The sequence below is a fragment of the Acanthisitta chloris genome, unplaced genomic scaffold, assembly GCF_000695815.1.
Source record: "Acanthisitta chloris isolate BGI_N310 unplaced genomic scaffold, ASM69581v1 scaffold42638, whole genome shotgun sequence".
Lineage (NCBI taxonomy): Eukaryota > Metazoa > Chordata > Aves > Passeriformes > Acanthisittidae > Acanthisitta > Acanthisitta chloris.
In genome coordinates, this window is record NW_008688423.1 from 452 (window position 1) to 11,591 (window position 11,140).

At 45.5% G+C, this 11,140-nt stretch overlaps 1 protein-coding gene across 1 annotated transcript; it reads left to right on the forward strand.

The window, feature by feature from the left end:
- Positions 1 to 778: 778 nt before the first annotated feature.
- On the forward strand, positions 779 to 9,149 carry WDSUB1 (WD repeat, sterile alpha motif and U-box domain containing 1; the record flags this gene model as incomplete). Its single annotated transcript, XM_009080984.1, has 9 exons — positions 779 to 963; positions 2,699 to 2,791; positions 3,525 to 3,618; positions 5,204 to 5,237; positions 6,470 to 6,510; positions 6,596 to 6,702; positions 7,597 to 7,776; positions 8,207 to 8,347; positions 8,992 to 9,149. Coding segments are annotated over 9 exons (1,033 nt in total), but the record flags the coding sequence as incomplete, so codon positions are not given.
- Positions 9,150 to 11,140: the final 1,991 nt, after the last annotated feature.

Genomic DNA, 11,140 nt, shown 5'->3' on the forward strand with positions numbered 1-11,140 from the left:
GCACAGTCGGTGCAGCTGGGCTGTGCTCTGCCCTCTGTGTGGCATTGTGCAGCACTGGCACGAATACAGTGTTGAGCTGCTAGGAGTGATAGTGGTAGAGTTAAGGGATCCAGAAGGTCCTGGGTCTGATTAGTAAGACCTTCAGGAAAATGTATTGACTTGTCTTCTGTGACATGAAGTTTGACACTTCTGGCAGTAAAGAAGGTTTCTATCAGCAAAAGATGATGAGCAGCTGTTCTACCAAATACAGTGACAGAGTAACGAGACTGACATTTCTTGCTGTGTGACTGTTGCTTGTGGCAACTACAGCTTATCCTGAGGGTTGGTAGGTGTTCTGTTTTGTCTCTAGAACCAGAACAGAGGAATTGTGGGAGTGCTTTTCCCCTGTTTGTGTGCATGGAAATCTGTTATGGTCATTGGGTGTTTGACTTTTAACATCGATCCTGCCATAGAATTTCAGCAGTGCATTATTGTGCCTTTGGAATATTAAGTCCATGCAAATTGTCTTTAGTTTGAAAATTGTTGTCTCACTCACTTAAAACTGCTGCCTTGGGGTGCCATCTCATGTTCTCCTGCAGTCAGAGAGCAGCTCTGGCCCCTGCTGCAGTGCCTTGTTTGCATTCCACAGCTGGTTTGGGTTTCTCTTCCTTCTCTTAGCAAGTTCCAAAGTGCAAAACTTAGAACAGTTTGGCTTATTGTGTCAGTTTGCATTTGAGGGAACACTTCTTTAGAGCATGACTTACTCTAAATTCAGATCCTGTGTACTCTTGCTTTCCAGGTCGGGGAGTGTTAAAGATGGTTCTGTGGTGGCTTGTGCGTTTCCTCCCAGTGGAAATTTCTTCGTCACTGGATCCTCGTGTGGTGATTTAACCGTTTGGGATGACAACCTGAGATGCCTGTCTAATGAGAAGGCACATGATCTTGGTGTTACCTGCTGTGATATTTCTTCCCATCCAATATCTGGTTAGTTACTTAACTCATTAGAGGAGGAACATTTTAAAAAGTGTTATTTTATTTCTCTGTAGCTCTTGTTTTCATACTTTTGTCATCAGTGTTCAAGATACAAGTGAGCTTGGGAAGAGCCAATGTTTTAGAACATTCTGAATGCTCTTCAGTAGGAGTTGTGGTCAGGCTGGTGGCAAGCAGTGTTCTGGGTCATCAAACAAGGTGGTAATTTTAGTAGCTAGTTACCCCCTCGGGGCTGTGGGAGGTGTTTGGGCAGTGTGTGTAAGTGAAGCCAATCTCCTGGGGCAGACAAGGGTGTTGGAAGGTGCAGTGCCTGAGTACCATTCCCACTTTACTCCCTCGTGCTTTGGTTCCCCAAGGAGCAGGGCTGGATTAAAACCATGCAGAGACCTCTAAACCTAATGAGCTGAAGGCTGAGCTGTGGATGTGAACAGGTAGGCTGTGTTCCTGCCTTTCTCACTTGCAGGGGTTTGGGGGAGCAACGAGCCCAGAATCTCCTGTGTCTCACTGAGATATTCAGAAGTCTCAGGGCTGTTTTAGCGTTTGAACACATCGTTACCTGCTCTTAGTGGAGGTTAGGAAATGGGGCAGAAGCCTCCTTGTCACTTTATGAACTCATTTTAGCAACCCTGTGTGTACACCTTTGTGCTTTCCAGTCTACCATGGGGACAGATGGTCTCCAGCCAGACATGTGGGCTTCTGTTTTCAGAGTTCACACGAGCTGCCCTTTCACAGGCACCAAGAGGGTTAACTGCAGCCCCTTGCACCTTTCAGTGCCACACAGCAGGAGAAGCAGCAGGGCATAAAGCAGGAGGGAGCTGAGGAGGTGGGATCTGAGCACACACTTCGGTACAGAGAGTTAGTGACTGACAATACTGACTCAAATATGTGTCCCTTGAAAGGTGTAGGATCTTTCTTGGTGAAAACACCACACAAAAACCTCCAGCTGAACTAAGAGTTGCATCTGAGGGCAAAGAAACTGGCTGCAGCTGAACAGATCAGAGTGTAACATGGTGCAGCTGGAACAGATTAGAGTGTAATTTCCGCAGCTCCATGTCAGACTGAGATTATTCTCTTGGTTTAAAAATTACATGACCGACCCTTCAGCCTTCTGCCAAGTGAGGGAGGAACAGGCAACACAGCAGGTACTTCCTGTGCTTTGTTTTGTCAGCTGATTTATGATCATTCTCGAGTTTTTAAAATCCATGTTATTGAAAGTCAACACGTTTCCTTGTGTGTTTAATCTCCAAGGGTTGAAACTTCTGGGATGGTTGGCAGATTCAGCACATCACAGAATGTATGCAAGGTTTGCAGTTAGAGACAGTTTTAGATTGAGACTCTCTTTACCTACTAAATTCAGAGCAAGTTGCAAGTTGAACGTGTAAGATGACAACAGTTCCCTGCCAGATACTCTCAGGTTCAGTGCATATGTGTGTGGTTAGGTTTGAGAACACTGAACTGTAGGAAAACATGGATGTAACCATAGGATTTAGGTTAAAGGGCTATGTTGGTGCTTTTGGTAGTTAGAGGAGTCAAACACCATCAAGAAAACCTAAAATACGAGCACAGCTCTGACCTTTATCTGCTTGTTCAGGAAACTGTCAGTGACACCTGTTTCTCACTCCTGAATGGCTTTAGAACTTTGGCAGTGATTTTGGTGCTGATGCTGTTTACTGATGTGCTGTTATTTTCAGTGCTTCTGATTCCCATTCATGTACTTTAATTTTGCCAGAGAGTGAAGATGGATTCACACACTTCCAGATGGCTTCTTGTGGGCAAGACAGTCAGATCAAACTCTGGCTTATCTTGTTTGCAGACTCCTCAGGTGTGTATAGCAGTGGCTCTCATGTTGCAATGTCTCGAGTTTAAATCAAAACTTAGATTCATGGACAAACTAACCATGAGGTGAAAGTTCCAGATTTATACTGGTGGATTCACGGACAAACTAACCATGAGGTGAAAGTTCTCTCTGAATTGCTAGCAGGAGAGCAGCTAAGGCTTTCAGCACTTCGTGACACTGCACCATGTGCATTTAGTGATCAGTAAAAGTAAAGATCTAACAAGAATTCTACCGTGGCCTTTGAATAGGTTGATAGGTCAAAACCTCTTAATCTGCCAGGTCAGGGAGAGGTTTGATTTCATGTTTTCATGTTGAGCAAGAGCTGGAGAAATGAAAACAGTGTTGGCTCCTGCTAAAACTGCAGTGTGGAGACTTTCACTAAAAAGATCTTCAGTGGGTGCTTCTTCATAATCTCTTCTGTATAAAAGTCTGTAGGATGGATATTGTGTGTACAGATACACACTTAATTCTCTAAAACACTGTGAGATGTGCTGAGACTACAAAGTGAGGAATTCTCTAAAACACTGGGAGATGTGCTGAGACTACAAAGTGAGGAAGTTGGAGATGTTAAACTTGTCTCTGTGACCTTCTATGCCCTTTATTTTAGACAGTGTGTCACAGAGTCACATCTTTTGTGGAGCTCTGTGCTTCCAAAGCAGCGGGTGCTGTCCCTGGGGAGGTGTGTCCCTGTGCAGTAATGTACTCTCTGTGCCTGCAGGTGTGGAGCTGCAGTACAGATGTGTGCTGAGTGGGCACTGTGCCCCAGTGCTGGCCTGTGCCTTTTCCCCTGATGGGCAGATGTTGGTCTCGGGGTAAGCAGTGTCTGGGTTGGGCTCTGTGCACGTGGCTGGTCAGGCTCACACCTCAGTCCTGTGAGGCAGAGCCTCCACTGGGCTGGGACTGCTGAATTCAGGAACAGTTCTGTGATCTCCAGAGCTATTGAAGTGTCTTCACAATTGCTTTGTGTCTTGTGAGTGACTGAGTTTGCAATCTGGGGTGCTACAAGCTCTGTTCTCTTGAGTATTGTCATGAGATTCATGATCTGCTGGTTTTGGGGCATTTATGTGGCCTTTGATGTGGATACTCACTCCAGCACCTATTGATAGCACAAATCTACCTTACAGTCTTAGCATCTCTCTGGGACACTGTTCAAGAGTTCCTTCTCACACCTTTCAGGAGCTTTTCAGAACTTTAAATACCTTGAGATTTTTTCTCTGATGGGCTTGGTTGAACCCAGAGTGTGGCCACATAAGCCTTTTCTCTGTGCAAAGTGCACAGTGGAAATGACTGTAGAGCTGTTTTGGTGTCAGCCCTGTGCAAAATAAGGGTGATCCTGAGCCATCAGTTAGAGACTGATCCTGTCATTAGTCAGTGTTAGAGGGTGATCAGGGAGTTGCCAGAGTGGTTGGAAGGTCACTCTGTTCTGTGTGAAAGACCCAGGAGGGTGAGGGTGACTGGGTTTGAGAGTGTTAGTGGCTGGGTGCTGCTACTCTGCTCTTCTCGTGAGAAGTTTTCAACTTTTCAACTAAGTGGCAGCTTGAAGCAGCAAATAAAATGGTTCCACTCTGAATTTTAGTTGTCTTTTTTACAAAGACTTTCTAAACTCAGATGGATGTCTTGCAAAGGAAAAAGAAAAGACTAGAACTGCCAGCAAGTAAACATGAAGCTATGCAAAGTCCAGAAGACAGCAGCTTGCTCTGATATTTTGCTGTGTTCATTTTGAGGGAGCCTTTTCCAGTATTTGAAGCTGATTATGAATGTTTGTGATCTGGAGCTATTTGATTTTCCCATTAGGCTTAGGGATGATTGGTTTTGCTTACAGTGTCTTAAGTGAAATGTCTCTCCCATAAAACATTCCAGGAAACCCTGCTCTCATGGTGGGTAACTGCAGTTGTGTTTCATGAAATATGTATGTCTCGAGTGCATTGCACTGCTGTGTTTTCTGCGTGGCACTGCCCTGCTGCCTCCAGCTGGCTGTGCAGAGAAAAGGGCCCAGGAACCAAGAAGGGCTGAGAGCAGAGCTTGGGCAGCCTCTGCCTGCAGACACAGAGCAGGTGTGGCAGGGACAGTGGGGCCAGTTTGCATAGGCACCAGGAATTCTCTTGGAAGTGCAGCGTTTTGGTGTTTGCTGTTGTGTGCACCGTGCTGGGGGCACAGCCTGGCAGGGCACAGGGGGAGGGCAGCTGCTAGCTGAGCTTCCCAGAAAGTCATGAGAAATCTGGTTGATCTTATTTTGTTTGCGGAAAAGCTTTTTTCCTTCTTTATTTAATTCAGAAAGTCATGAGAAATCTGGCTGATCTTACTTTGTTCGTGGAAAAGCTTTTTTCCTTCTTTATTTAAAAACAGTTTCCTTTTCCCTCTCTACAGCATTTTAATGTCAGTGTGTTTTGTTCAAAGGTCTGTGGACAAGAATGTCATAATCTATCAGACTGTAAGTATAGCATGATGCAAGGTCACTCTTGGGCTCTTGTCCTGAGATGAACTCTGGTCCTTAGTTAACTGTACATAGTGAGCATAACCAGGGGCATCACAAAAAGTTCAAGAGAATTTTAGTGTTAAATGCAATGTCTTTAAATCAGATTGTTTAAACATTCTTTCTATAGGAATGTTATTAAATCCTGACAGTTACAGAACTGTTATTTACCTTTGGTACATTATATAGTATAAAAAATAATAGTGATTTTGCTGAACAAATGCTAAGCTTCTCTGGCTTGCTCTGCACACACCTGTGGCACTGATGCAATTGTTAAGTGAAAGTGTTTCACCAAAATCACTGAGTTGATACCTGCATAGGTTTTGGCCCAGTTATTTTAGTAGTGTGAAGGTATGTGAGAAGTCCTCTAGAGTTCTGGAGCCCCAGGAAATTGAAAGATGCAGAAAACTACAGCAGAAGTTTGTCAGCTCTTGTGGCCTTAGGTTTTTATCCAATGGGACAATAACTTTTCTAGCTGTGGCTCCTCCTCTGGAGATACACAAAGCCACCCACAGGTGATCCCCAGAGGTCCCTGACCATGCCAACCACTCTGTGATCCTGTGGGGGGAGAGACTTCAGCCTAAAATAGGGCACAGGGACCATGTTAGACCAGTTAGTGATTCAGAAGAACTTGCTCATCACTCTCTGTACCTGTCACAGAAATAGTATTTATAGTAAGAGGGAAATTCTTTCAATCTAAGTTAGAACTGCTGAAATGGTAAGAGGGAAATTTTCAATCTAAGTTAGAACTGCTGAAATTCAGGTGTTTGTTTGTTTGGGTTTTTTTTTTTAGCAGCATCTAGTGGCCAAGTAGGAGACTTGCTGGTGTGGTAACTTACTGGTCCAGTTGAAGGGTTGTAGCCTCACTCTCTTCCCTTTGGGGCATTTCTAATACCAGGTCTGTAGAAGAAATCTGTGTGTGCCAGGAGCCCCCAAGGGTGGCACCGAGTGAGGTGGTGTTCTGGCACTGGTGCCTGCCTGCTCCGTGCTGGTGGGGTGGGGTTAGCAGTGCCCCAGGGAACTAAAGGGGCTTCAACAGGAAGGTCGAGTCGCTGATCAGCTTGGCAGGGTTGGGTAACTGCTCTGAAGGTGACTGCAATTGCCTTTCAAGAAGCAGTGCTCCTTACTTACAGAGATGAGAACACTGGTTGCATTCTTTCAGACTTAAGATCACAAATACTCTTTTGCAGAGTACTGGCAATACCCTTCATACTTTGTCTCAGCATACCAGGTAAGAACTCAGTGTGATTATTCTGTTTCACTTCTAGTAAGTAAGTTAAATCCTTGTGAGTTCTCATTTTTATTTTTATTTGTAGGTATGTTACAACTTGTGCCTTTGCACCATGTAGTCCTTTACTCGCCACGGGCTCGATGGATAACACTGTGATGATCTGGCAGTTCGACCCTGAGCAGCCCTGTGCAGGTTAGTGTGTGCAGGTCAGCCCTTCTTTAAACAACAAAAGTATTGCTGAACACCTTCTGGAGGTACAAACCCCACGTGTTCCTCCCTGCAGCTCATGTGTGAGCTCAGCACGATGTGCCAGTCTTACCTGTTCTCTGAGTTGACCTGGTGAATGTCCTGCAGAGATGTTCCCATTCTGTTCTGAAGAAAGTATGTACTAGATAGATCTTAATTTTATTACTCTGCTGTGTATTCTTTTCTGGTGTCCATTGCTTACTCTCTGGACAGCATGTAAGAGATGAGTATGACTGCCAGAGTGCTGAAAGACTCTTTTGGCCAAGTATCACTGGTGAGGAGTTAGGCAGAAACTATGCCATTTGCAAGCATAACTGTCACCAAGAAATACAGCGTGACAGGAGAAAAACCAGGTTAATTAATCAATTGTCACCAAGAAATACAGCATGACAGGAGAAAAACCAGGTTAATTAATGTTACAATGAGGTGCATCAGCACCTCAAACGTATGGGACAAAACTAAGTATGTCTTTGCTCAAAGCACAGCAGTAAGTCTGGGCTTTGGTCTGCTTGCTCAGGAGGTGTGAGACAGTCCCAGCGTCTGCTGATGCTTCTGCAGTTCACATCTGGCAGAAGTGTAGGCACCTGAGAGATTAAATTCCTCTGCTCTTTGGCCACTGGGAGATAAAAGACAAACCCCAATTGTTGCACTCCCCCCCATAATCTCTAATAAGCATTTCTTTATTAGCTGGGGAGTGTATAGCACTGAGAAGGCTTAAAACCAGGGGCACTGCTGGCACTGGGGGTCAGTGCTGTTGTTTTGGGCGTTGTGCTGAGTTTGTGGGTCGTTGGGGTTTGCTATTATTTTGTATTTGTTGTTTTAACTGTTTCATTCCCCCAGGAAATGCTGTGGACAGTGATGCTGAGGGGGCTGTGGAGTACTGGTCAGAGGAGGAGGTTTCAGCCTGGCTCTGTGCACAGGACTTAGCAGACATGGTTGAGCTTTTCAAAAAGAACAACATTGATGGCAAGATGCTCTTGAATCTCACTAAGGACAGTCTGGCTCATGAATTAAAAATTGGTAAGAGTATGGAAATCCAAATAGTTTTAATCTTTAGAGGACTCTGAATTGTTGGAATGCAAGCAAGTTAGGAGTTTGTCCCTGAAATGCCTTTTAATTTCATTACCAGGACTAAACCCCCTAATGTCACATTGTCTGCAAACTCTTGTGTGTTAGCTTATACCTGGAGTGCATAAAATGCACTTCCACCACTCACACCATTAAGTCTTAACCTGTTTTTGCTTCTCTTGTCCTTTTTTGATCTTGTATTATTAAGCTGTGGAAAGAGAATGTCAGCTCTTCTGTAGAGTTCATGTTTCCCCCTTTGGTAACTAGTATGCCCTGTGTTTTCCCTGTCAGGCTGCACAGTGCTGGTTTTGGGGTGGTGAGATGGAGCTGTGTCCCCTTCTACCTGTCTGTGCTGTCCTCTCATGTACAAATAATCTCTCAGAGTCCTTAGGTCTGCGCAGTAAAGTCCTCCAGAAGATTGAGGAACTGAGGATGACAAGAACCTCAGCTTCTGCTGCTGTCCCTGATGAGTTCCTGTGCCCTATCACACGGGAGCTGATGAAGGATCCTGTCATTGCAGCAGGTATGTCTTTAATGGCATGTGTGGGGACACAAAAATGGCCTATTTTAGCATCAGTCTTAGAGAAACTATTTTAAATAGCTGCTGCAACAGAACAGAATTGTGACAAGTGTTTAATTTGACAAATTCCACCTCTGATGCATAGCCCTGGGTTAGAGGAGGGGCACAGGACACAGGTTTGTGTTCCATCGGTGACTGTACTCTACCCTGGGCTAAGGAACACTTGGCCAAATTTCTGTCTTTAAGTAACAGCTTATTTAGATACCAACTGTAAGAGCCAAAGTCCTGCAACTGGGCAGGGGGTGAGGGCTCAGTGTGGGCCAGGTCAGGGCTGGGTCAGCCATAGGGGCACCCAGAGTGGCAGAGCTCTCAGCTGGGTTAGCCACTTGATCTTAGCGAGCTGTTCTATCACATTATGGATCATTCAAACTGAAGTCTTGTTTAACATTTGCATACCATATTTTGGTGCTTTGCAGTCAGAGGTGGAAACATGAAACTAGCCTGAAGGGGTTATATTTGCAGATCATGTACTCTAAACCTCAATTTTCCTGTCTGGACACCTCCCCTCCCTCCCACATTTGAACAGCTCAGATCTGTAGTCTGTGCCCAAGCCTCCGGGGTGAGCTGTTCCCATGGTTTCTTTGTAGATGGCTATTCCTATGAAAGGGAAGCAATGGAGAAGTGGATCAGCAGTCAAAGACGATCCAGTCCCATGACAAATCTCCCTCTCCACTCCCTTATGCTCACACCCAACAGGATGCTGAAAATGGCCATCGAGCGCTGGCTACAGTCTCAGCAGAAATAGTTAAACCTCTCTGTTACAATGAATACAAATGGACTTAGCTAAAGGAACTAAGTGTATCAGAAACAACTCCAAAGGGAAAACTCTTTCTGTTCTAATCTGGTGAGTTTCAAAGAAAAACTTCAGTTTACATTTTGGCGATTTTACTTTGTGGTGTTTCTGTTCAAGAAATGAAGTATTCAGACTCTCAGTTTTTCAAATAAAGTTTTCTTACCATTTTCACTACATTTATGACTTTTGAGTCCTCATCTTGCCAGGTAAGTCCTTCAGAAGGTAAGGAATGGCAGAGTATAGGATGTGTCTTTCTTGTTCTAATTTAACAAACAAAATGTTTCTTTCTCTGCTCCCTATTACTGCACAAGTAGTTGGAAAAGCTGGGAGAGTGTTTTTCCTGTCACCATCAGGGACTGCATCCCATCCCACAGGTATATTAATAATCTTTATTTTGTATGGAAAAAATACAGTAGCTGTGCAAAAATAGAACTACAGGACAAGACTAATATAGGGACTTGTACAAAATATCCAAGAAACAGTAAACAATAAATAAGCTAAAGCATAACGCTGCAAACTCCAAACTCCAGGGGGACTTTAGAGGTGGGTACAGCTGTTCCCAGTGTACAGAGAACGCTGTAGTCAAGCACTGTGGCAGAGTGTAAAGCTGAGCACCCCAGGGAATTGCACTCAGAGGAATGTCACTGTCCCTTCTCAGAACGTTCTGGGCAATACAGACCTCAGTTCCTCCAGACACTCAGCTCTGTCCTGTCCTGCCACCACACAACACCTTTCCTCAGACCTTCTTGTTTCCCATACAACACTGAGCAGTTACCTGCTGTACCTTTTCACAAATAAACATAAATCATTCTGCTTGAAGATAGCACCCAAAGGTGATTAGATAAACTATATAAAGTGCGATTACTGTTAATAGGCCTTAATAGTGTGTTCTTCAGTGCAATAACCAATATGGTCAGAGCCTCTCAATACACATGCAAATGTCACTCTTTACTTAGTTTCTCCTAGTTACTAAAAATAGCTGTATTTACATGTCAGAACGTGGCTGCTCGGGGTTTACCAGACACAGATTACTTATGCTTCCTACATGTACATCATGCAACCCAAATTAGCTCCCACTAGAAAGTGATAAAATCCTACCTTTGATTTAAAAAGGCATGCACATACAGATCTGAGTGTTCTGCAGCACACTGGCTTCCTTACCACTGCTGGGAGAAGTAAGCACTTCACACTCGAGAGGCACAAGTATTCTGTGAGATACAACAGAACTGAAAGCCAAGGTTGAAGCTCTATGTGAAAGCAAACTCTTACTTAATGGTAAAATGGACTGGAAGGGATTTCTCTGCGGGACTGACAACCCTAATGGACTCCTCCTACACAGATTGGTATTCCAGTTTGTGTCGCTGTGCTGTGATGGCAGAACAGTTTGAGTGGTTGTATCCCATTGAGGACTGGCCAGCACAGAGTGCTCCCTGGGAGCCAGGCGTGCCCAGCCACCCCCGTGTGCTGCGAGCGAACGCACGGATGGTATCTACACGTTGGACTCAATGAAGGATCGCTTTGGTTTCGCCGCGGGGCCGTGGCCGAGGTGACTGTCCTTGCTGCTGAGGGACGGGGGTTTGGCTGCAGCCTCTGGCTGAGGGCCCTGGGGCGGTGACCAGCCGTCCTGGCAGTGGGCAGGGATTTGGCACTTGGGCTCCTCGCGGTCCTTCGCCTGCACACTGCTCTGGTGGCCGTCGCCCGGGGCAGCACCTGTCGAGGGGGGTTTGGTTTGGTAGTGTTTGACCGAGAACTGCTCGAGGGGTGAGGGCTGCACTCCCCCAGCAGCAGCGTGTGCGGGTAGTCCATCTGACGCCTGAGGGTGCCAAGTGCGACCGGCCTGCGCGTTCTGCTGCTGAGACCTCGCGGTCTTGTCCATGATGCCCATGAAGGGCGTGTTGCGCGGTCGGTGCTCGGCGCCCTGAGCCTGGCTGGCACCGCTCTCC